Here is a 27,592-nt window from a genome sequence, read left to right on the forward strand (position 1 = left end):
ATTAATTATTTCTTCATGTATTCCACCTGCTCTATGTTCTTCAACTGTTAATATCTCAGATGACTCACAGCACAATTACATTTGCACAGTATTATAGAAAAATTACAGTGTGTAGCTCTTATTTCACATCTGATTGGGTTAATGAATCAGGTCTTATTGTTAAAGATCTATGATGGATGTGCACTATGAAAAGATGGCTTAAAGTAGGGTTAACCTTGCAATGCCTTGTTTATCAAATAAATGCCAACTGATTAAACCAGCATATAGAGACTGTAGGCAAATGAACTTCAGGTCAGCTTGAATGACTGGGAAAATGTAGTTATGAGTTAAACACAAGCAATAATGTTGCAATACAATACATCGTGTAACAAAGAAGTTTGTTAACATAGTTCACTTAGGAATCATGCAGGAGTATGTTAATCAGCATGCTAAAATAGTACTCAGAGAATTCCAATCTCAAAGACATTTTGTCCAAGTGCTGTGAAAGTATATCTAGCTTGTAGTTGCTACTACCACTGATTTTTTTATATACCAGCTGGAAATTCTATTATGTCAATCAATAGATTTTCTTCAAGAAGAGGACATAAAGAGGCTACAAAAGGACATAGATAGGTTAGGTGAGTGGGCAAAGATCTGGAAAATGAAGAATAATGTTGGAAAATGTAAGGTTGTCCAATTTGGCAGGATGAATAAGAAAGAAGCATATTACCTAAATGGTGATAGATGCAGAGCTCTGAGATGCAGAGGGATCTGGGTGTCCAGTGCATGAATTGCAAAAAGTTAGTATGCAGATACAACAAGTAATTAGCAAAGCTAATAGAATGTTATTGTTTATTGCTAGGAGAATTGAATACAAGAGTAGGGAGATTATGCTTCAGTTATACAGGGCATTGATGAAACCACATCTGAAGTACTGTGTGCAGTATTGATCTCCCCATTTAAGGAAAAAAGCATTGGAAGCAGTTCAGAGAAGATTTGCTAGATTAACACCTGGAATAGAGGATTGTCTCATGAGGAAAGGCTGGAGAGGCTAGCTTGTATCCACTGGAGTTTAGCAAAGTAAGAGGTGACTTGATTGAAGCATATAAGATCCTGAGGGGACTTGGCACAGTGGATGTGGAAAGGATGTTTCCTCTTGTGGGAGAATCTAGAAATTGAGGTCACTGTTTCAAAATAAGGGGTTGCCCATTTAGGACAGAGATAAAGAAAACTTTGGCATTCTCATCCTCAAAAGGTGGTTGAGGCAGAGTCCATGAATATCTTTAAGGCAGAGGTAGATAGATTCTTGATAAATAAGGGGGTGAAAGGTTATGGGGGTAGGCAGAAATGTGAACCTGAGGTTAAAATTAGATCAGCCATGATCTTATTGAATGGTGGAGCAGGCTCGAGGGGCTGAGTGGCTTACTCAAGGGCAATTAGGGATGGGCAATAAATACTGGCCTAGCCAGCAATGCTCACATCCTATGAATAAATAAAAAAAACTCCTGCTCCTAATTCCTATGTTCCTATCATGCTGTAGATTATAAGAACATAAGAAATAGGAGCAGGAGTAGACCAAACAACCCCTTGCTCTGCCATTCAATGTGATCATAGTTGATCTGCCACAACTCCATTTTCCTCCCCTTCCCATATCCCTTGATTCCCTGAAAGAGCAAAAATCTACATCAGCCTTAAATATACTCATTGATGGAGCATCCCCACAACCATCTGGAGTAGATAATTACAAAGATTCACAACCCTCAGTGAAGAAATTTCTCTTCACCTCAGTCCAAAATGATCCTTATCTCTAGGCTGTGCACCTGTTCTAGATTCCTCAGCTAGGGAATACAACCTCTACCCTGTCAAGTTCCTTCAAAATCTTGTACATTTCAATGGGATCACCTCTCGTTCTTCGAAATTCCAGAGAGCATAGGCTGAATTTTCCCCTCCTGACATTGAGCGACCACATATTGGGAGGCCCAAAGTGGAGGCATGTGGGGCCACAATTTTAAAACTTACCTGCCAATTCCTGACAGACACCATTTTCCCTGGGGTGGAAAATGTGGTGGGTTGCAACCTGATGCTCTAGTAAAGTGATGCTGGAATTTTCACTTAAATGCATGCAGAAAATCCAATTTGCTGCATTTTTAGTATTTACATGAAGATGGGTGGTTTTCCCGAAGCCTGTGGAAACCACATCAGATAATTCAATTTGTGAATCTTGGTGGAAGCCTGTTGTGGAGTTGGGAACCTTTTGACAGGTAAGTTTAAAAGGTCTTGCCAACTTCAAAAGTCATAACGTAATGGTGTATAATGATTTAAGTATGTCTTAAATACAGTGATTGATAGGTAAGTGACTATTAAAAATTAGCCAGTGCAAGTGTTCACATGCATTAGTGAACTTTATCCAGTGGATAAATTTCTCTTTTGAAATCAACAGTATTGAAAATCTGATTTAAATGGCCCTGCTGGGGACTGTGGTTTGAGTATTACTATGATTTAAAGTTCAGAGATCTTATCAGATTTTGAAAAAAAACCTGAACAGCTGCCAGACTTCTCCGATTGAAACTCGATTGAACCTTTGAACAAGTGAAGCAGATGTCAGGCAACGTCATTGAGTCTATTGTATTAAGCTCTGTAGGGTCTGTTTATTCAGCAGTGTAAGGTAACCATTATGAATGCATGGCTGAGCTCTAAACTTCACTCATAGATTTAGCTCAACAGGTGTTGTTGACACAGCTGTGAGGGGACTGTGGACTTTGTTTAATTGACCTTTTAATTTATAAAGGATTAAATGTCTTGAAAAGTTTTTTGAATGGGGCTGTTTGTTTATTTTGACAGTGTAATGAACATAAGACCATAAGAGGTAGGAGCAGAAGTAGGCCATTCGGCCCATCAATTCTGCTCTGCCATTCAATCAGATCATGGCTGATCTGATAATCCTTAATTCCACTTTCCTGCCTTTCCCCCATAGCTCTTGATTCCCTTACTGATTAAAAACCTGTCTATCTCAGCCTTGAAATACTTAACAACCCAGCCTCTACAGCCCTCTGTGGTAAAGAAGTCCACAGATTGACTACCCTCTGAGAGAAGAAGTTCCTCCTCATCTCTGTTTTACTCTGAGATTATGCCATCTGGTCCTAGACTCTCCTACAAGGGGAAACAACCTCTCAGAGTCTACCCTGTCAAGCCCCCTAAGAATCTTACATGTTTCAATAATGTCGCCTCTCATCTGTCTAAACTCCAATGAGTAGAGGTACACAAGGGGAGTTCAATAACAATGTATTTGATTGACAGTTTATGAACTCCTAAGGGGGTCAATTTTCACGAGTAGTTTAATGGCTGATTTTAAAAAACATTCCTAAGCATTTCAAAGACTTCCCAGTGTTATTATATGACTCATGAATTCTGTACATGATGGATACTGGGTGGGTTGGCATGAAGGATGCATGGGACGCATGGAGGGGGCATGGGAGATATGAGGACGCATGGGGTGTGTGGGGCAGTGAGCTGTGAAGGCTAGCGGGCCCAGCAACTATGTGGAGAACTGGGCTGGTGTCCCAGTAACTGGAGACTGCCTTGGCATCTGTCTGTCTCTATTCCCAACATAGGCTTGCATTGGGAGACGAGGACCCAACTCCAGCATGCACCAGAGTCTTGGAGACAAAACTCTAAGTGAATGGGCTGACTTCCTGAAGTTGGGAATATGATGTTGGGAAATGGCCTGAAGCATGCTTCCTGGACCAAAGACGAAAATTCAGCCCTATAGGTCCAATTTACTCAGCATCTCATCATGGTCGACTTTCCCAGGAACCATTCTAGTGAACCTTTGCTGTACTGCCTCCAATAAAAGTATATTCTTTCTTAAGTATGGAGACCAAAACTGTGCACAGTAGTCCAGGTGGTATCTCATCAAAGCCCTATACAATTGTTGCAAGACTTCCTTATTCTTGCATTCAAATCCCCTTGCAGTAAAGGCCCACATGCCATTTGCTTTCCTCATTTGCTTGCTGTACTTGCAGGCTAACTTTGTGTTCATTGTATGAGTGCAGCCAAGTCTTTCTGAACATCACCATTAGAAGTTTCATGTCTTTTAAGAAATATTTTTGTTTCTATTCTTACTATTGAAGTGAATAATCTCACACTTACCCACAAAATGCTCTGTCTGTCAGCTCATTGCTCACTCAATCTGTCTATATCTATTTGCAGCCTCTTTATGTCCTCCTCCCAGCTTACATACCCCACCTACTTTACTGACTCCTTTATAAAAAATGTAATTTTTAAATTGTAAGGGATCACTTTTTGGCAATAAGAAGTACAGCTGCTTTTACAACTGGACATAACTTCAAGTTAGGTATGAAATATATATTATTTGGCTCTCTTTACAGATCCCAGAAATTGAGGAAAGGATTGGACTTGGCTTAAATGCTGTGTGTGACAAAACAGACTGTTGACACTCACTGTAATGGCAACTTGGTCAAATTATTGGAGTATAACTATCACTCTTTGAATTGCACTCCAGCAAGGACTCAATGTACCCAGAGAGAAGAGGACATTGAGAAACATTGGTGAGGGAGAAAAATTTATTAACTTGCAGGTATAAACTGAGAGTAATCTACATATCTGTAATTTCTTGTTACCCTTACCTCTTCTTCTGCCCGCCGATTCAGTGCTTGCATCTTCTTCAGTTCATCATGCAGTCTTCTCATCCTTTCCTCATATGCTGCACTTTCCTCTGCTAACTGCATATTTCTCTGTTGGTTACGTGCAAAGTCATTTTTCAGGCTTGCTATCTCTCGGCTCTTCTCACCTAGCTGCAATGGAAAGCACAGTTAGCATTTGGAACGCTAATTTGAGAAGGCTACAAGAGCATAGGTGACAGAAATGTCAAGCTTATGTAGCAAATACTTTGAATATTATGTCATTTCCACTTATATTTTTAATAAAATAAAAACAAGGTGCTGGAAAATCTCAGCAAGTCTGGTAGCATCTGTGGAGGGAGAAACAGAGTTAACGTTTTGAGTTGAACACGGCTCTTCTTCAGAAGAAGAGTATATTCAACTTCAAAATGTTAACTTTGCTTCTCTCTCCACAGATGCTGCCAGACCTCCTGAGTTTTTCTAGCATTTTCTGCCGTTGTTTCAGATTTCCATCCTCCTCAGTATTCTGCTTTCACCTATATTTTTAATCCTGTTATATTTTTTGTCATTTGCTGCATCTTCCTTTAGGGCTGCCGTTATTTTACACCATTTTCAAACAAAGTAACTTTATCACATACTTCTGTCAACTGCAGATGTGGGATCACTCACCCTACAATATTCTCATCTGAGAAGGAACTTAATCTTGGCTCACATTAACTAATCCAAAGCTTTCTCTTTGTAGCATAACGTGTTACCACTCCAATTCTTCACAGTACTCAGCTATCATATACCTCCTTACATTTTGTGAAAGTAATATTATACATTTCTACCGTTATACATAATTTAATGTGCAATTAATTATGCGCATCTAAATATGTACAATGAACAGAAATTTATGATTGTAAATTATGTCAATATAATCAGCACAGTTGTTTCATATTTGGAAGTTAATGGGTGAATGAGTACCAGTCCAAAGTAACAACCAGCATGAATTTCGAAGGGGAGATTCTTCCCGATAAATCCCTCACTTTTTTGAAGGGGCTACAGTTAAAGTAGGTAATTGTTCTCCATATAATATGATTAATTTACATTTTCGGGGAACATTGAAAAAATTCCACAAGGAAAATTCTAGTTAAAGAAAAGCTTCTAACATCTAGGATAGAACTTAGGTAAAAATACAAAGAGAATACTTATGAGAGATACAGCCAAACTGGGAAAAGTGTTGGATGGAGTTCTGGCGTGACAAGGAGTTGAGGAGACTTTGGGCGTTCTACGAGGAGGTTATGAGGTCCTTCAATAAGTACCAGCCCTAAGAGGAATCTAGTCATTGAATGGGCCATTCAAACAGAGGATCCAAAGGCCAGGTGAATCCATTGATTCATTTATTAACGACGTATTGATCGGCCAGCAGTTGCGGCTATGGAGCTCTAAAGCATGAGTTAATTCGCAGCCACATCATAGTCAGCTTGCTCGAAGACGCGTTGTTGCACTTTTTGCAATCCAAAGAGGATTGAATATTAGAGAAGGCCGAACAGTTTTCAAGGCAGGCGGAGTTGTGACAGTAAAATAGGGGTGTACTTTTGGGAGATGTCAAGGCTCAGGAGAGGTTGATCTAGTATGTAGGTTCAAAGTCAGGAGCCCTGCTCACCGAAAAGCCCAAGAAAAAGCCTGCCAAAACTGCTAAAAAGAACTTGTCCACCTATTATAAAATATTCCACAACATTGCCACAAAGACTGCCCTGCAGGGGAAGCTGAATAGTTTCTCTGTGGGAAGCCTGGACATTTTAAACAATTCTGCAGATCTAAAACTCAATTTAAGGTAAAAAAATTGGAATAAGCTTCCAACTATTTTGAACTCTAGGAAATTGGAAATGCAGCATTCCAACCTGATTATTTCTTAGGAGAAATTAAAGATCCTGATAAGTAGTTCTAGTCTGTAGAGTCGGAAGTCCAAGGATACAGAACAGAATTTTAATTGTACACAGGAGCGGGGGTCACAGTCTTATCAGACAACTTGGACTGGCTTCAGATCTGGCTTGAGGAAGTAGAAATCCAACTATCTAACTTAAAGTTACAATGACCAGGAGGCACAGACCTCAGAAGGGTCAGTTCACTACAACTCTTAGGCATGAAGATAAAGCAATTAATGAAACTCTTTATATCTTAGAGAACCAGCAAATTTCTCTGCTTAGCAGGTCAGCGTGTTTTGGCCTCGGTCTTCTACAAAAGGCTGATGAGGTAACAACAGAGGACAATTGGAGCAATGTTCATGGGTGAATTTCCAAAGATGCTCTGAGGACTGGAAAAGCCTTTTACTGCAGCAGAAATGGAAGTCCACTCATTACAAAGTGAGTCACTCTTGATTGCAGAAACACCATCCAGTGGACCATAGGAGGAGATTGCAGGTCTCTCACTTCTCTTTACAGACAGGCTAGGAGAGGTGGAAATAGGAGGCACTGAGCAAGACGGTGGCCATCTGCTAGAGGAGCTTCTGGACCTTGGTTGGCTCTTTCAGGATAGAGTACAAGTGAATGAAGCTGTTGCAGAAGCAGACAATCTGTTGGAAGAAGAGGTCCTGGATCTTACTGCGCACTTTGACTCCACTATCAATGCCTCTGAAATTTTTGTTGTCTCTTTTGAGGAGAATCATCCTTTCATTGAAGAAGGTAATAGGGAGGTGAATTTGTCTGCTTATTCCACCGAGTCCACCTATGACATGCATTAGCAGATGATATGCATCAGCAGTTGCAAACAGCCAGCAGAACGCTATCCTGGGAAAATGATATGCTCAACTCCAAGTTGGATCAAACGAATAATGGAAGATTAGAACTAATTAATTTGTACAAATCTAAGCTACAACTCACATTTTGATATCGCCGGCAGGTCATGGATACACTCAAATCTTCTTTCAGTAAAGGAGCAGACGCCCAAACTAGAGCTTCTACAGCTGAACTGTACAACATAGGAACTTCATATAGATCCACGTCTAGAGGTTTATTCCATTGTTAAAGATGGGGCAATCCTACTTTCTCATGCAAACTCCATGATCCCATTGTCTGCAGCAGAGCAGCCTCACAGTGGAAATGATATCACTACCTACATTTAAAGTGAAAATCTTATCCATGAGTAGAGGGAAATCTTCTTTTCCTCATATCCTGTAATGTCTTCAGGATGTTCCTTGTTCTTTCTTATGTCTACCAGATTCATTCATGTCTCAGGTATTGAATACTTCTTTTGTTTTGTCACAGCAGCAGTGGCTGATACAGCAGCAAAGTTCTTCATAGAAGTTTAAAGTGCTTCGTTTTCTCAAGCCGTTGCTTTCACCTTTCCCCAGTGTGCAACGCAGAAGAAGACTACAGACAATATCATTTGTTGCCTTCCTTTTCAAGGGATTGTGATCATCTGGGTCCTGAAGATTTCTCTCTTTGATTGGTTTTCACTGCCTTTATATTGAGTATATTCAAGGCTGGGGTAGACAGATTTTTAATAAGTAAGGGAATCAAGGGTTATGGGGAAAAGGCAGGAAAGTGGAGTTGAGGATTATCAGATCAGCCATGATCTCATTGAATGGCAGAGCAGACTCAATGGGCTGAATGGCCTACTTATGCTCCTACGGCTTATGGTCTTATGGTCTTTACATTCAGGTTGTCATAAGGGTCCCAGCCAAGGAGCCAGCAGTACTGCGAAGCTGCTATCCCACTCCACCAATGTGTTTGCCTTCCAAGGAAAAGATAACAGAACAAATACGTCCGGCACGTCCTCCAAACTCCATTGTTGGAGCTTGACACCTTTGCTGACAGCAGCTTGGATGGGGGAGGTGGCAGGGTGGAAGGGGCAGGAGTTGGAAGTTGGATGGAGTCTATAAACAGTACATGAGGTTAACAGATGGTGGGAATGTAATGTAAATAGTTTAACAAAATAATGTAATAGTTTTAAGATTATACTTGTGGGGAGATGTAGAGTAAAAGGTAAATAGTTATTGTAATGTGACAATGATAATGTAAACATGACATCACGGTCAGATGGCCATGAGGCTCTGAGACAGCAAAACACAGAATGGTCTGTGTCCAGAAAACTCTGTACTTACCATGAGGTCTTGTAAATAGTTCTTAATAAATAGTTTAAAGAAAAACTATATGCTGACTACCTTCAAGACACTCATCGAATAAGCAAAACCTCACCAAAGCATGGTGACAGATGGAAACAAGTCCTGGGTCGGGGGTCTCAGTAATGGGGGTGGGGGGGGGGGGGGGTGTGAGTTCAAGAGACCAATGGGGAAGGTTAAGGGCTGGTGGGGGGTTACTGGGTTCAAGAAACCAAGGGGGAAGGTTAAGGGGTGGGGGGGCGGCGCTGGGGGTAGAAGAAATGAGCTGGTGGGGTTTGGCGGGGGAGCCTCAGATGGGCCCGAATGGCTCCCAAGGGAGGTTAGCTGCTCCCTTGCCCACAGTAGCCCGTGCAGTTAAAGGTGCTGAGCTTCCTGCATGTCATGGCCTTCTCCCACTGTGGGTAAAATACCGGCAGCAGTGTTCATGGAGACAACTCACTTATGTGGGGATACATGGCATATTCTTTACTTTGTTTCATTAGACAAAGATAAACTTTTCTTGTTGAATTAAGTGAATTGATTATAACTTCTGTTCCACATGTTTACCTTACTGTGAAACAAAGCACATTAACAATTCTTAATAGACTTATTCACCAAGTATTTGATAGGTCCACCTATGGAGAGATTGAGCAGCATACGTATGAAAGCCATGAATATATGGTTCAGGCCACAAGGGTTATGCTTACTGGTGCAGTGTCTACACTGAGCAACTCTACAAAGTAACACACTCATATGGTTTATAGGAGCCATTGAACTTGAGAAGATATCAAAGAGGCTTGAATTTGTAACAATCAGAAACAAACCTGTTCCATGTTTTCTTTTTGTGTACCATGACAAGCTGTGAGCTCTCGTCTGAGTTCACAGATGAGTTGGTCTGCTGATTTCAGTTCCCGGTTAGTCTTTCGTACCTGGTCCTGGACTGTATTCAGCTCTGACTGAAGCTTGGTTAATTTATCTTCTTGTTGAGTTGCCTGTGGCATGACATTATTACAGCAAATTAAAGCAGGTAAATTTTGAAACTGACTGCAATTTTGTTTTTTACTTAGACAAAAAGCATGGGGCTCTTTTGCAATAATAAATGTCTAAGAGATTGAATGAGAACCTCAGCCTTGATAAGCCGCATGCACCAGTAGGGAAACAAAAGTTTGGATCACAATTTGGATTTGGATTGTCTGCAATTGTATTAAAGTTTAAATGTTATTTTGCTCCCTCGTATTGAAAACATTGTATACTGAAGGGGGTTTAATTTTACCAGTAACCTGTTGTTCATGTTCCTTATTGTTGTTCTATTCATTTAAAGTTAGTGAAATTGAGTAGCTGGAGAGTGTGGCGTAAGAAAAATTGGTGGCGAGAATTGAAGATCTGTTTTATAGTACCTCTGGGACAGATTTATGTTTGGAAATCTTTAGCTTACCAACACAAGTAGAGTAATAATACAAGAAATATATATACATTGACTTACATTTAATATTCATGCTTTGGGCTATCTTAGTTTGATATTTACTTAAATATAAATTAAAACACATCACATGCTACATATGTTGTAATGCAATGGCATCAAGTGGTCATGTGAAGAATATGATGGCAGGAATCATGCATCAATGCAGTCAGTAGAACATTCTACATTGTGGCTGACATTCTAGGCTGTTGTACAATACACAGCCATTATTTTGTATGTAAAATCCAAAACCATTGTGTCTATTGTTATATCACTTTAATTAATACTGGTTATAATTGTTCTAAACATTGGAAATTTGTCATAGTATTACAATATGTTTAACTGAGAGATTGGTCCTGAAATAATGGCATAGAATACCAATGTACATGTTGGCATAGAATTTGCTGTGAGCAAATTTGCTGTGTGCCATTCACCACATTTACTGTTGCCCACAGACTTTTAGTGGGCCTCCAGTCAACTGGCATCTATTTGAATTTGATGCCCTCTTCAGAGGATCTGTGATCCCTATGAGCAGAGCAAATAGCTGGGAGGCTTTCCAATCACTCAGATTGAAGAATCTTCATTGAGACACACAGACTGCAAAGCAGGAAGTAAAACATAGGAAATATAAATTACTTTTCAATCATTTACAGGAAGCATGGTATTAAAGGAAAGACATAAAATAGCAAAACAGAAAACACTGGAACAACAAGGCAAGGCATGCACAAGAAATGCACACTTTAAGATGCCTCATGCACATCAATCTTAAAGGCATCACAGAGCGCAAGAAGGTTGCTACAGCAAACAGAAGTGAGGAATATTGCTTCCTACGCCATTAAAAATTCAGTTACTCCTGACTGAACAGGTTCTAACTTTTTCTCTGATGAAGAGTCATACAGACTCGAAATGTTAACTCTGTCTTCCTCTCCACATATGCTGTCAGACCTGCTGAACTTTTCCAGCAATTTTTGTTTTTATTTCTAATTTTTTCAGCTGTTTTTAGAACAAGAGTAATGGGTAATTGGCCTAAGTTCATGACAGTGATCTCTGTGCAGATTTCTTTGGTGAAGTCTACAACATTGCACTCTGAGAATACACAAGGTATTACTCACAGCACCTCCTGGATTTCCACATTTAATTGTGGATGCCCTCATGGTTATTCATATCCAGCATATCAGCAAAATCCAGAACATTAAGTTTGTCTGAAGTTCCTCTCTCTACCACTTAAATGGAGAATTTAACTCATTTATTTTAAATTCATTAACATTTCCGCTAAAATAGTGGAGCAATAAATTTCAGACAAGTACTGCCAGTTTTGCTTCTTTTGCTGATGTCAGCAGCAAAAGTGAGATGAAGACTTGCATAAAGAAGTTCCCATCCAAAATTTCCACATCCGGCTCCCATCTGCCCATAAATCACCAGTGTGATCAAAACTCAATGGAAATTGTGCGCCCACATGAAATTACACAAAAAAGAGAAAAGCATGAAAAAATGAACCCGTAAGGCTGTAACAGAAGTTAAGTTCATTAGGTATCTAAACCCAGCAAGCAAACTCAGGATCCTAGGTCACTGATCTTGGATCCCACAAATAACTTTGGGACACTTTGGGTAGAATACTCCCCCCGTTGGGGGGGTTGTGTGGGGGTGGGCATGGACCCGATTGGCACCCCTGATCGGGTCCGCACCGCCATTTTATCTGGGCGGGCCAATTAATGCCCGCCCAGCGTGATGCACAACTGGAAGTGCTGTGCGCTCCCTGAGTATGCGAGAGGGGTGGGGGTTCCCTGAGTTGGGAGTGTGAGCGCAGAAATCTTCCTGTGGCACAGAGGTGCCTCAGAGAGATTAGTTTTAAGTTTTAACAGTGCAATAAAGTGCTGAAAAATTTTTTATGACATGTCCCCTCATGTGAAACCGTCACATGAGCTGGGACATGTGCATTAATTTCAATAAAAATTTTTGAAAACATTTAAAATCATTCATGAAACTTCATCCCACTCGTGGATGAGGTTCCACGAAAAATGTGAAGGCCGCCTGGGCTCTAAATGACACGCGGTGACATCGAGACACATGCCTGACATCATTCTGCGTCATTTTACACCTCAGTGAGCGGGCCCCGCCCCCGCTCGCCGAGCCAAAGATTCTCCCCTATATTTTCTGAATGTTGTACAATTGGCAAAAACAATCTAATTGTGTTTAGATAATATCTTTGTTATCAAGTCAACTTGTTAAAGGGTGGTTCGGGAATTGGAGGCATATTGCACTTCTGCAATTGCAGTATATTGTTGGGGAAGAGTAGAAAGAGCTTTAATTTGCATATCTTACTTAGGAATACTCAATACTGACACCAGATGGCTGAAACAGAAAATATTCTATTCCAGCACATGTGTTTCTTCATCTTGTTGAGGGAAAATTTGCAAATACTAAAAATAATGGACAACTTGTTATCTTGAAACTTAGTCTGACCCTGCACTGTTCGTCATTCAGAGCTTTTTATGTTGAAAGCGACATCTCAAACATGTGCGTTGTACCTGTTCGGAATTCATTCTTGTATATTTCTATGACAGACTACAGATGGAATAAAACAATAATACAATTCTTACCTCTTCAGTGTAATACTTGTTCTGTTTGTGAGCTGTTGAAAGATTTGCCTGGGCCACCTGAAGCTCTGATTCACAGTTTTTGTATTCGTTAAGTAGAGCTTGGTGCTTTCTCTGGAACTGTGCTAAACTTTCTTCCAGACTCAAAATATGATCCTCCCTCTCCTTCAACTGGAAGAGAAAATTTTGTGGCATCATTTTTGCTGTGGTGTTCTGTTTCTTCTTTGTGACTCTTCTCTCACAAAAATTCAATATTATAAGATTTATTATTAATTATCAAACCTACATTAACATTTTTGGAGATCCTATTAGTCAAAAGAACTTTAAAGAAGAAATTAATTCTATGGTTAAATATAAATTATAAATATACTTGCAATTATTGCAAGTTTGAATTCTTAATGGCTCTTATTTGCATGACCTATAAATCTCCACCTGGACAAATACATGGACCAGGTGGCCCAGAATTTAATTGGTGGCAGTGGCCCTGCTGGAAACTCAGAGATAAGCCTGCCTCTGCTGGCCCTTGAAAAATGACTGAATTTTCTGCTGTTCAGGCAATTAGTTGCCTGAAGCCACGGCTTCTGCCCTTCTGAGACCTCCAAGAGCAGATAGCCAATTGAGAGCCAGCAGCCCTTCCGTCCTAGCAGCGGCACCAGTGAGTGGTGTCCACTGTTGGGATTGCAGCTGGCCCTGGACCAGCGACCATCGACAAGGTCCAGAGTAAAGGTAAGTGGGATCAGGGATCGGTGGAGCCAATCAGGCAGGTTCCGGTGAAAGAGGTTGGATGGGGGTAGCTCGAAAATGTTGGTGGCCCTTATTGCTGCTTGGGGTGGACCACTCCATGGGCCAGAGATGCCTGAACAGGATGGACTCTCGCACTACCCCATCACCTCCACACCAAACCCCCCCCCCCCCCGGCACCCTAAGCCCGTAGGGAGGCTGCCAGGTTTTACTGGGCAGCCTCTCTAGCGGCAACATGCCTACCTGCCATTGGTAAAATATCAGTAGCGGCAGGAAGAGGCCCTTAAGTGAACATTAATTTGCCATTTAAGGGCCTCAGTTGATCTAAGGGCAGGCAGATGGCTGTCATCTACCCAGCCACTGGTAAAATACCAGTGGAGGTAGGAAGGTGACAGCTATGGCACGACCCCTCCACCATTCCACATGATTGCAGGGGGCAGTAAAATTCTGCTCAATGTGTTGGAGTGAGATCCAAATTCCCACTGAGTGTTTGATAGCAGTATGCATCTGCAAAAGCTCCTATGATGATCTACTTTTTAAAAATTTACACAACAATTTTAACCAAGCTAAAAACTAAAATTCCATAAAGGTACTACAGCATATTTTGAACATCAATTTAAGGTTACATAGAACTTTTGTAAGATTAACAAATGGAGGAAATTGGCTGCTGAATCACCTTAAAGGATGCTCCATTTCTTATGCACTGTTTAATTTTAGAATCAGAATTAGTTTGGCTTATTGTGAAGAACAGCTAAGCTACAAGCAATGATATCAGAGTTAGCAAAGTTAGGTGAATTTGGAATGGAATGTTTAGTACACAAAAGTATATTTGCTGAATAACAATGGAAAATACATGATAATACAATAGAATATAGGATGTTATTTCAGGTGGGAAAGAAGTAATCTCATCAGAGATCACCTTTAGCAAGAGACAAACAAAACTCTATTTAGCTTTTGCATAATAATTAAGCATCTAGTTATACATTTATGCATAACATATTCAACATTCAGCTCTAATTTTATTCAAGATGCCTAAACACCTAGCAACTCAAGACTGGGCAACCTTGAGGTGCCGTAGGCCATCAGCAGCAGGAGAATTGTACTCAACCACAATCTGTAACCTCATGGCCCAGCATATCCCCAACTCTACCATTACCACCAAGCCAGGGGATCAACCCTGGTTCAATGAACAGTGCAGGAGGCCATGCCAGAATCAGCACCACGCATACCAGAAAATGAGGTGTCAACCTGGTGAAGCTACAACACAGGACTATTTGCATGCCAAACATGAAAAGCAGTAAGTCATAGTCAGAGCTAAGCGATTCCATAACCAATGGATCAGATCTAAGCTCTGCAGTTCTGCCACATCCAGCCATGAACGTTGATGGACAATTAAACAACTCACTGGAGGAGGATGCTCCACAAATAGCCCCATCCTCAATGATGGGGGAGCCCAGCACATCAGTGCAAAAGATAAGGCTGAAGCATTTGCTACAATCTTCAGCTGGATATGCTGAGTGGATGATCCACCTCGGCCTCCTCCGGAGGTTCCCAGCATCCCATGCCCCAGACTTCAGCCAATTCGATTGCCGTGTGATATCAAGAAATGGCTGAAGGCATTGGATACGGCAAAGGCAATGAGCCCTGACAATATTCCGGCAATAGTACTGAAGACTTGTGCTCCAGATCTTGCCGTGCCCCCAGCCCCCAGGTTATGTCCCAGTATAGTCACAACATTGGAATCTATCCAACAATGTGGAAAATTGCCCAGGTATGTCCTGTACACAAAGAGCAGGACAAATCCAACCTGGCCAATCATCACCCCATCACTCTACTCTCGATCATCAGTTATTGATGGAAGAGGTAATCAACAGTGCAAATGGCACCTGCTTAACAATAACCTGTTCATGGCACTCAGTTTGGGTTTTGCCAGGGCCACTCAGCTCCTGACCTCATTACAGCCTTGGTTCATAGACAAAAGAGCTGAACTCCCGAGGTGAGGTGAGAGTGACTGCCCTTGACATCAAGGCCAGATTTGACTGAGGGTGGCATCAAGGAGCCCGAGCAAAACTGGAGTCAATGGGAATCAGGAGGAAAACTCTGCACTGGTTGGAGTCATACCTAGCAGAAAGGAAGATGGTTGTGGTTGTTGGAGGTCAATCATCTCAGCTCCAGGACATCACTGCAGGAGTTCCTCAGGGTAGCATCCTCGGCCCAACCATCTTCAGCTGCTTCATCAATGGTCTTCCTTCTATCATAAGGTCAGAAGTGGGGATGTTCGCTGATGATTGCACAATGTTCAGCACCGTTTGCAACTCCTCAGATACTGATGCAGTCCATTTCCAAATGTAGCAAGACTTGTACAATATCCAGGCTTGCGCTGACAAGTGGCAAGTAACATTCACACCACACAAGTGCCAGGCAATGACCATCTCCAACAACAGAGAATCTAACCATCACCCCTTGACATTCAATGGCATTACCATCACTCAATCTCCCACTATCAACATCCTGGGGGTTACCATTGACCAGAAACTGAACTGGACTAGCCATATAAATACTGTGGCTATAAGAGCAGGTCAAAGGTTAAGAATCCTGTGACGAATAAATCACCTCTCAAAGCCTGTCCACAATCTTACAAGGCACAATAAGGAGCATGATGGAATACTCTCCACTTGCCTGGGTGAGTGCAGCTCCAACAACATTCAAGGAGCTTGACACCATCTAGGCCAAAGTGCCCACTTAATTGATACCCTATCCACAACCATTCATTCCCTTCGTCGCCGGTAGCACAGTAACAGCAGTAGCAGCAATGTGTACCATTTACAAGATCCACTGCAGAAACTCACCAAAGCTCCTTAGACAGCACCTTCCAAACCCACGACCACTACCATTTAGAAGGACAAGGGCAGCAGAAATATGGGGACACTACCACCTGGAAGTTACCCTCCAAGCCACTCACCATCCTGACTTGGAAATATATCGCTGTTCCTTCATTGTTGCTGGGTCAAAATCCTGGAATTCCCTCCCTTAGAGCAGTGTGTGTGTACCTCAACCACATAGACTGCAGTAATTTAAGAAGGCAGCTCACCACCACCACCTCCTCAAGGGCAATTAGGGATGGGCAATAAATTCTGGCCTAGCCAGTGAAGTCCACATCCTTTGAATGAATAAATTAAAAAATCAAAAATCTTGCAATTTCTGGTTTCTACTGTGTTGTAATTCAGTGTGAGTTGCAATATTCATGGGTGTAAAATACTACATCACAGCCCATGGTCAGTGCAGATTATGGAACATTCTTGGGTCATGGAACAATGCTGCTGAGTTTATTTTTAAACAGACTGTCAGAAAATGTGTTTTCAGATTGAGAGGAATATAATTACAGGGCAGGATATTGCGTTATAGTGCAATGTGTTCCTTATTTGCAGAATATAACATAATTCAGGATGAATTTATCCAAATATAGGTTAATGCCATTTTAAAAATTTTGTTGGGTTTATCCACTGAAAGGGTTAATTTGTCTCAATTCATAAACACTCCAAAATATATTCAGATCTATTCTATAGAGTAAGGTATTCATCAATTCAGCTAAATGTAAGCCTGTCTCAAGGGAAGCATGTGTTTGAAGACCAGAGGTTTTCATTACTGACTTTTACATCTATTTGTTTAACCTTTAGCAACCTGCTCAAACAAATATTTAATACTGGGGGAGCACAGTGCACAGTAACAGTGATAGTAATTCTATGCAGTTATCAATATCAAAATAATAGATGCAAATAAATGCTTCTTGATAAATATGTGTTACCTCATCATAATTGTTAGTGCAAATGCTTAGAATTGTGAATTTTCTGTGGAGTTCATAGAATGTGCAAGAGAGAAATGGAATGGAATGGAATTGAATTGATGGCTGTGAATGGAAAGTATCTAATCCCACCAAACTTTGCAGAATCAGGCCTAGTTAAATATTTATAGTAAGCTCGTAGTGTGAATAGTGTTTGTTATTAGAAGCTTGCACTTTATTAGGGACTTGAAGACTCCCAGCAGCAATGGTGGGCCTTCTTTAGTGGAAGGAATTTCTGTGCAATTCGGAGGATGAAGTAGAGGTCTAGCAATGCAGCATTATTCACTGTTGCATCTGTAGAGCTGATGGCGAAGGAAGCAGGGCAGAGGAGACAGGACTGTTTGACAAGCAGAATGCATGGCAAGAAGTGGCATTGCATATTAGCCTGTCTCACCCACCCTAAAGACATGGCTGCAAGTAAGGACAATGTTTAGGGATCTCACCATATCAACTAAGGTAAGCATCCTCTTTATTAGTATACACTAAGTAGGTGAGTAAGGTGTGTACACCACACATTGTTTCTTACATAACACTATCATACAGTTTTTTGAACAGTTACCATCCTTGCCCATTTTGCAGCAGGGCACACTATACAGCATAAAGGCAAAATACTGCAGATGCTGGAAATCTGAAATGAAAACAGAAAATGCTGGAAAAACTCAGCAGGTCTGATAGGATCTGTGGAGAGAGAAACAGAGTTAATGTTTCGAGTCCGTATGACTCTTCTTCATACAGATTCGAAACGTTAACTCTGTTTCTCTCTCCACAGATGCTGTCAGACCTGCTGAGTCTTTCCAGCATTTTCTGTTTTTATTACACTATACAGCATCTTTGTTCCTATGCTCCATTCTTGGATGATTTCACCCCAAAAACTATTTAATCTAAATTTTACTGCATGATGCACGTGCACATAATGATCCTTTATGATGAACTATAACTTTTGTAACCCTTCAACTCTGATTTTTGCTTGTAGGCCAAATAATTCAATAGCAAATGAGACTAGACAGAACTTGGAAAGGCAATATATCAATGCTTGAATATATTTGAAGATATACATTGGAATCATCCCTGAATTGCGCTAAGTATGGTAGTGGACATGAAAAATGACATTCTTCCCGCTGGCCACTATGGCAGGTCTTTACACCGCATTGTCATCCAGTGCCTTATTAATAATGCATTAATGATTGCTGGATCACTGGTGGGTGGACTTGGATTTGCCCGCCACACCATGACCTCAGCACCTCCTCGCTCCAGATGCCATATTTAAAGCTCACCAGAACGCAGCCTACTTCACGTAGACAGACCAGGACTGCTCCAGGCAACAGATGGCCCCAAAAGCAAAGAAGACAACAGATGCCAAATTTAATGATGCCTCACTGGAGTGCCTTTTGAACACCTTTGAGGCTCGCCGCGATATCCTCTAGCCCCACTCTGGCCGCAGGAGGTCCATCAGAGTCACTAATCCGGCCTGCGAGGCAGTGGCAGTGGTCAGCACCAACAGAGCAAAAAGAAGGTGCAATAACAGGATGAATGATTTCATCCATTCCACTAGGGTAAATCAACCACCACATCACTCTCAACACACACAGCCAAACACATCACACATCCACAGGGATCTCACAGTTCAACAGATAACACCACTAACTCTTTCAAACACACATTTCCATCAGGCTCGTATTCTCTGGAGCTTGTGTCCGCTCACCACACGACATTCCATACATCCTTATCCTCTGCCGTGGCATACGTCCTGCTCACACTCCCTCCATCTGTTTTCATGCAGAAAAAACTGGCTCACAACAGGGGGAAGAGGTCCCAGGCCGGGGGGTGGAGTGGCTGATATTAGGCCCCTCACTCACTTTGAGGAGCGTGCCATTGTGTTGGCTGGTGAGAATGTGGACTGTGTGGTGATGGTGAGATCATCAGTGAACACCCACATGAGGATCCTGCACCAAATCGTCCCTCTCTCAATGCAACTGTGAGTTCTCTCGCCTGTTTTTGACTCTGCTGCAATGCACTAATTATCTCTACTTAGGTTCACAGGGGGCTCTACTAAGTGACCAACACTCTCAGCCAGCCAGTTCTTCAGTTCCATCCAGGAAGAGGACAACTTCTCCCCGAAGAGCTGGAAACAAGCAGCCTAGAAGACCCGTCACCACGCTCATTCACACCCTCCAGCAGTGCAAAGACATATACCTTGGTGGGACCTAGATGTACAGCAGGCTGGCGTTCACAACGTGGTGGTCACCGCATAGACACATGTCCGCAGGTTCAGATGAGTTTCCCGGCACTCGGAGGACTGTTGGGGAAGGGGCATCTGTCAGTTCGGATGCGTCCGAACTGGATTAGCCTCTGGATTTGGCCTTTCAAGTCCTCATGGAGAGTCAGCAGAAGGCGGGGGAACCTCACACTGTTGGAAGCCCTCAACAGAGTGGCACGTGTCCGCCTGCTCTCTGATGAATGGTGCCCACATGTGTGCACATGGAGGTCTCCATGGGAAGGATTTTTTTTTAAGTTCATGGGATGTGTGTGTCGCTGACTAGACCACCATTTATTGCCCATCCCCAATTGCCTTTGTTCAGAGAGCATCTTAAGAGTCAACCACATTGCTGGGGGTCTGACCAGACCAGGTAGGTAAGGACGGCAAACGTTCTTCCCTAAAGGTCATTAGTGAACCAGATGGGTTTTTACGACAATCGGCAATGGTTTTGTGGTCATCATTAGACTTTCAATTCCAGATTTTTAATTGAATTAAAATTTCACCATCTGCCATGGTTTGAACCCGGGTCCCCAGAGCATTACCCTGGGTCTCTGGAATACTAGTCCAGTGACAATAGCACCATGCCACCACCTTCCCTTAGAAGGACGGCTGTTGCCTTGGAAACCCTGGTCTAGCAGAATGCCGAGATGTGTGCAGACCTGCAGTCCATCGTGGTAGCCATGGATGAGTTCTTATGATGGCAACGTGAGGGGGAAAACAGGGCACCTTGATGTTCCTCCAGGTGCAGCTACCCCTCAAGGAGTCAGATCAGGGCCCTCGGGCACCTGAAGGGAGGAGAAGCGGCAGCTGGATACCCCTGGGTCTCCATTCAGGAATCTCAGAGGCTGTCCGCTCCCTCTGAGCCCCATTTGCCTATGACCTGCTCGACTTTGTCCTCTGTCACTGCAGAGGGAGCAGCCCACAGCCAAAGCAAGCTGGGGCCCTCAAGGCTTCAGCTCTCCAGGGGATGCTTGTCGAAGTCATCAGAGGCAACGGGGCCAACCATTGCACAGGCTGTCTCCATCCTGCTGTGGACGTCAGGGCAGCGCCTAAAAGAAATGGTAGGCCTAGAAAGTTTAAGAAATTTTGATCACAAGTGGTTGCACGGGTGAACACATTTTGTCACTTTATAATCTGAAAATATATTCAATTTTTAAAAAATTCATTCATGGGACGTGGGCCTCGCTGGCTGGGCCAGTATTTATTGCCCATCCCTAGCTGCCCTTGAGAAGGTGGCGATGAGCTGCCTTCTTGAACTGCTGCACTCTATGTAGTGTAGGTACACCCGCTTTCACTGAGTAATGTGTAATATTGTCTTTTAACTTCATTTACAGGTTTTGCGAGTGCTCCCCCTGCATCCCCACCCCCACTAACAATTCAGCTGCACGCAGCCAGACCAGGAGTGAATCTAGAGGGGGAAATGTGTGTGTGGCAGGGCTTTTCAGACCTTTGTGCAAGCACCCTCCCATGCTCTCGGAGCCTTCATCCATCACACTCATCTCACTGTCCCGAGCATTTTCAATACTGCCTGCTGGGGTTCTCTTTCAGTTGTCCATCTGAGCAGACCTACATCTCCGCCCACCCACTTATTGCACTCCCATGCAACACCTGTGCCCGTCCAACACAGGGCTCTGCTCACTTTTGATTGGCACAGCATGGTAGCCATTAAGTTTTTGATAAGCTCACCCATCCTTTCCCCTCCTCCAGTCACCCATGTACTTTTCCCCAGCACTGTCGACCCCCTGGCATCGCTTTCAACCTTCCCACAGTTACCCTACAGCCCGAACCCTTCTCCCTTATGAATGTTCAGATGAACGTGCATGTTCCCTACATGAAAATCCCACCCCCATTGACCACCCTGACCTCCTCCTTCCCACCCCCAGGGTCCATGTATGCCTCCATGTCCCCAACAAGTATCCTCGCCACTCCTTCTACTGGTACCAACGCACCCTCACTGTCCCATCCTACCGGTTCCCACTGCCCCCTCTCACACTCAGCATTCCATCCTACCCCACCCACCCTGAGTTGGCTCTCCAGGAGGCTCACATTGACTCCACAGACCCCTCCGGTGCACATTCACCTGAACATTCCAACCCAGCCTTATACCTTCCTCCCCCCTTACATGTTCCCCCCTCAACTTCACCCCCTGCCCCCGGCACCTTTGCCCCCACTTCCAACTTCACCCCTGCCTGACACCTTCACTCCCCCTTCAAATATCACACCCCGTGATGCCTTCGCCCACTCAACCTCACCCCCGACACCTTCGTCTCCCTCCACAATCACATCCCCCTGACACCTTCTCCACCCCCCCATCCCAACCTCCCCCTCTGTAACACCCTTGCTCCCATCTCACCCTCTGGTACACCTTCCTCTCTCACTCACAACTAGACCTTCCTTTCCCCCTCCCCCCTTCGCTGCTCATCGTAGCTGTCCCTGGAAGGTGGTGTGAGCCCATGACGAAGTCCCATGCCTTAAAGATAATCAAGGACTCAGCCTCAACCATCTTTTGAGGAAGTTACATCCTTCCCCAGGTGCAAAGGACTTAAATTTAAAAGGGGAATGGTATCTGAACATCATTTTTTACAATTCTTAAAGGGTGTGTCGAGCATCCAGCACAAGGCTGTGGGCAAGCGTAATGAAGCGCATTATTTTATGTAGCCACAGACTATGACCTCTTGTCATTATAATTACCAACTCTTAGGCCTTATGAAGCGCAGTCCCCAGTGACAGAGGTCCTAAACCTTACAAGGCGCTCTCTTTTGAGCTTCAACATATTGACTTCATTGGAAAGGAAAATTATGCAGGGCTTATAATGGTCAGCCAATTTGTTATCTCCTGTTTTGTGTCCCTGCTGAAATTGGGAGTTCCACCTGGCACTTTTGTATTGAATAAATGGATTCTATATTCTTGCCTAACATTATATATCATCATAATGGTACTAGGGTCAAATTGCTGTGTGCAAATTGGCTTTTTAAAAAAAATATTCACTCATGGGATGTGGGTGTCACCGGCTAGGCCAACATTGCATTGCCCTTGGTCAGAGAGCATATAAGAGTCAACCACATTGCTGTGGGTCTGGAGTCACATGTAGGCCAGACCAGGTAAGGACAGCAGATTTCCTTCATTAGTGAACTAGTTTTACAACATTCAGCGATGGTCTCATGGTCATCATTAGACTTTTAATTCCAGATTTTTATTGAATTCAAATTCCACCATCTGCCTTGGTGGGATTCAAACCCGGGTCCCCAGAGCATTACCATGGGTCTCTGGATTACTAGTCCAGCAACAATACCACTAGCCATTGCCCCCCCGCCCCCCCCAACTGCTGCGTCTCTTACATTACAACAGTAACTACACATCAAAAGTACCTCATTGGTCGTAACATCTGTGGAAGTATTGAGGTTAGAAAAGCTGCAATATAAATGCAAGCATTTCTTTTATTATATTACCACAGGACTAGAAATGTTCATCTGTGGGAAGATAGTTATGACACAATAAAATAGGCATTATTGGTAAAAATAAATCCCACCTTTGCATTAAAAACCACCACCAATGTGTTTTGCAATCATTCCAGTTGTGGGTGAGGCCCAGCTACTGTAGAGAGAGCTGGAGCAGCGTCTATTAGATACACATTAGTTACAACACTGACATCTATCCAACAATGTGGAAAATTGCTCAGGTATGTTTTGTCCACTAAAAGGACAAATCGAATCTGGCCAATTACTGTGCCATTAGCCTACTCTTAATCATCAGAAAAGTAATGGAAGGTGTCGTAGGCAGTGCTATCAAGCAGTGCTTACTCAGCAATAACCTCAGTTTGTGTTACACCAGGCCGCTTGGCTCCAGACATCATTATAGTCTTGGTTCAAACATGGACAAAAGAGCTGAATTAAAGAGGTGAGGTGGGATTGATTGCCCTTGACATCAAGACAGCATTTGACTGAGTGTGGCACCAAAAAGCTGTAACTTGAAGTCAGTGGGAATTAAGGGGTAAAACCTCTATTGGGTGGAGTAATATCTAGCACAAAGGAAGATAGTTGCGGTGGTTGGCGGAGGCCATCATCTCAGCCCCATGACATCACTGCAGGAGTTCCTCAGGCTAGTGTCCTAGGCCCAACCATTTCCGCTGTTTTGTCAATGACCTTCACTCCAACATATGGTCGGAATTGGGAATGTTCACTGATGATTGCATAATGTTCAGTACCAATCGTGACACTTCAGATAATGAAGTAGCCTGTGCACGCATGGAGCAAGACCTGGATAATATTCAGGCTTGGGCGATAAGTGGCAAGTGACATTCATGTCGCAAAAGTGCCAAGCAACAATCATCTGCAACAAGCGAGAATCTAACCATCTCCCCTTGACATTCAATGGCATTACCATCTTTGAATCCCCCACCATTAACATCCTGAGGGTTAATATTGACCAGAAATTTAACTGGAATAGCCATATAAATACTGTGGTTACAAGAGCAAGTCAGAGGCTGGGAATTCTGCAGTAAGTAACTCATCTCCTGACTTCCCAGAACCTGTTCACCATTAACAAGGCACAAGTCAGAGGGGGTAATGGAATATTCTTCATTTTCCTTTATGAGTGCAACTCCAATAACACTCAAGAAGCTTGACACCATTGAAGATAAAGCAGCCTGCTTGACTAACAGCCCATACACCACCTTAAATATTCACTCCCTCCATTACTGGCGCGCTGTGACAGCAATGTGCACCATCTACTAAATACAATGCAGCAACTGCCCAAGGCTTCTTAGATAGTACCTTCCAAACTCACAGCCTCCACCAGCTAGAAGGTCAGGGGCAGTTGATGCAGGCGAATACCACCTGCAAGTTCCCCTCCAAGTTACTTTCCAACCTGACTTGGAACTCTATTGCCATTCCTTCACTGTCGCTCAATCAAAATCATGGAACTCCCACCCTAGCAGCACTGTGGGTGTACCTACACCACATGGACTGCAATGGTTCAAGAAGGTGGTTCACCATCATCTTCTCAAGGGCAGTTAGGGATGAGTAATAAATGCTGGCCTTGCTGGCAATGCAAGCATCCTAAGAACAATTAAATAAAACACATAATTGGGGACACTGCCGCATCTGGCATCTCCCCAGCAGTTTTCACACAATCTGGTCTTTTGTTTTGTTTGGGTGCGTAGATTTGTTCCAGTCGTGGTTCCTGTTATCCCCTGTAACAAGAGGAGGAAGATCGCCAACTGCTCAGGTACTGGCTTTGTGGTTCCGCGTACTCCAGCTTGAGTCCTGTGATCTCTGCCATTGCAACACGAGCCCGAATGATTCCATGTTACTTCTGTCGACAGTGCGTCGCCTTCTGCGGAACATCAGCACCAGTGTTCACCTTCCACTGGATTGCGAGCATTCCCAGGTGCAACTACACATTAAGTGCATCCAACTGACTTTTCTTCAGACCTGGCATCCTCATTGCACTCTGACAATCTCGTCAGATTGCTTGGGAATTTCTGCTCTATTCCTTTGCAGATCCAGTAATCATTTTCGGGGAGTACAAATAATGGTAGTCAAATGTCTTTCCTTTTGTTGGAGCCTACTGTACTGTCCTGAGCTACTGAAACAAGTACGATAAAATTTCGAAAAATAAAATTCTCAGAGTTCTTAATTTGCAAATATTTGCGTGTTCAAAATGATCTGTATTAAATCTTTGTCACTAAATATCTGCCTCTCTATACTGTATACTGTGCTTGTAAAAGGTTACACGCACATTTAATGTTCTCCACTTACCAGCAGGGTATTGGCTTTAAATTTGGCATTCAGTTCGTCAGTTTCTCTTTCTAGTTCTCTTACTTGGTCTTTCAATTTTTGCAATTGCCTTTGTAACTCCTCTTGTCTCATTTGTTCTATTTTTAATTCTTCTCGAAGTCTGTTGTTCTCGCTTTCTTTCTGGTGAATCTAAAAATAGGCAAAATCATAAAAAAAATAAAGAGGATTTCTTTTAGGTGATAAAACCCTGGGATCAATTTTAGTGACCCTAACTGACGCCAAGGTGGGGGTTGGTGTTGGAGGCAAAATTGCACATTAGGATGACTCCCCAATAATGTCCTCCCTCTGGGCGAGTTTCCCAGGAATGGACTACCACGGACTTTGCAAGTTGCTCCACAAAGACAGGCAGCCAGTTAAGGCCCCACTGAGGGGCCATTTTCAGAACCTGCCTGCATTTTCTCAGCAATGGACTGGCCTCTGATTGATTTTGGGGGCTGGCAGCAACTTGAAGCTTCCAGGTGACAAGCCATCCTTTCGCTGACCAATGAATAAACCACATGTATGAAAAGGCTGCAGCTGTGGCCAAAACCTTTTGTGTGGAGCAGTTTCCTCTCCACACTGATGGTCCTAACAACTGTTGGTCTTCTTTAATTTTAAATTTTTAGCAGGCTTCCAAGGGCACCACCATTTTGAGGTGCCTTCTGCTTGCCCATAAGACCATAAGACATAGGAGCAGAAATTAGGCCATTCAACCCATTGAGTCTGCTCCACCATTCAATCATGGCTGAAAGGTTTCTCAACCCCATTCACCCACCTTTGCCCCGTAACCTTTGATCCCCTTAACAATCAAGAACCTATCTATCTCAGTCTTAAATACACTCAATGACCTGGCCTCCACAGCCTTCTGTGGCAATGAATTCCATAGATTCACCACTCTCTGGCTAAAGAAGTTTCTCCTCATCTCTGTTCTAAAAGGTCTTCCCTTTACTCTGAGGCTGTGCCCTTGGGTCCTAGTCTCTCCTACTAATGGAAACATCTTCCCCACGTCCACTCTATCCAGGCCTTTCAGTATTCTGTAAGTTTCAATCAAATCCCCCCTCATCCATCGAGTATAGACCCAGAGTCCTCAAACGTTCCTCCTATGTTAAGCCTTTCATTCCTGGGATCATTTTAGTGAACCTCCTCTAGACCCTCTCTAGGGCCAGCACAACCTTCCTGAGATACGGGGCCCAAAATTGCTCACAATATTCTAAATGTGGTCTGACCAGAGCCTTATAAAGCCTCAGCAGCGCATCCCTGTTTTTATATTCTAGTCCTCTCGAAATAAATGCCAACATTGCATTTGCCTTCCTAACTATCGACTCAACCTGCAATTTAACCTTAAGAGAATCCTGGACAAGGACTCCCAAGTCCCTTTGCACTCCAGATTTCTGAATTCTCTCCCCATTTAGAACATAGTCTATGCCTCTATTCTTCCTACCAAAGTGCATGACCTCAAACTTCCCCACGTTGTATTCCATCTGCCACTTCTTTGCCCATTCTCCTAACCTGTCCAAATCCTTCTGCAGCCTCCCCAGCCTCCTCAATACTACCTGTCCCTCCACCTATCTTTGTATCATCTGCAAACTCAGCCAGGATGCCCTCAGTTCCTTCATCTAGATCATTAATGTATAAAGTGAAAAGTTGTGGTTCCAACACTGACCCCTGTGGAACTCCATTAGTCACCGGCCGCCATCCCGAGAAGGACCCTCTTATCCCCACTCTCTGCCTCCTGCCAGACAGCCAATCTTCTATCCATGCTAGTATCTTGCCTCTAACACCATGGGCTCTTATCTTACTGAGCAGCCTCCTGTGCGGCACCTTGTCAAAAGCCTTCTGGAAGTCCAAATAGATAACATCCATTGGCTCTCCTTTGTCTAACCTACTCATTACCTCCTCAAAGAATTCTAACAGATTTGTCAGGCATGACCTCCCCTTGATGAAACCATGCTGACTTTGCCCGATTTTACCATGCACTTCCAAGTATTCTGAAATCTCATCCTTAATAATGGACTCTAAAATCTTACCCTTCAATTTTAGTAGCGCCCACCTCAACATCTTCACGCCTTTCAAACCCACTTGCTGTCACTAACTGCATGGTAGATGTGGAGATGCTCAGCTGGGATCCCGCTTCAGGTAAAGTGCAAGCTCAGGATCCATAAATGGTCCCGATAATATGTTCCTGAGGTCTGCGAGCTCATGACCCGCATATGGTAC

General features: G+C 43.1%; 1 protein-coding gene across 1 annotated transcript in view; it reads right to left on the minus strand.

Moving 5' to 3' along the window:
• The window catches only part of LOC121280070 (polyamine-modulated factor 1-binding protein 1), a 189,415-nt gene that overhangs the window by 21,801 nt on the left and 140,022 nt on the right, over positions 1 to 27,592 (minus strand). Inside the window, exons 10-13 of the mRNA XM_041191699.1 lie at positions 25,358 to 25,525; positions 12,763 to 12,930; positions 9,528 to 9,695; positions 4,626 to 4,793 (exon numbers count right to left, since the gene is read on the minus strand). Coding sequence (XP_041047633.1) covers positions 4,626 to 4,793; positions 9,528 to 9,695; positions 12,763 to 12,930; positions 25,358 to 25,525 — 672 coding nt within the window. The remainder of the gene's footprint in view (positions 1 to 4,625; positions 4,794 to 9,527; positions 9,696 to 12,762; positions 12,931 to 25,357; positions 25,526 to 27,592) is intronic.

This window comes from Carcharodon carcharias, chromosome 7, assembly GCF_017639515.1.
Source record: "Carcharodon carcharias isolate sCarCar2 chromosome 7, sCarCar2.pri, whole genome shotgun sequence".
NCBI classification, from domain to species: Eukaryota; Metazoa; Chordata; class Chondrichthyes; order Lamniformes; family Lamnidae; genus Carcharodon; species Carcharodon carcharias.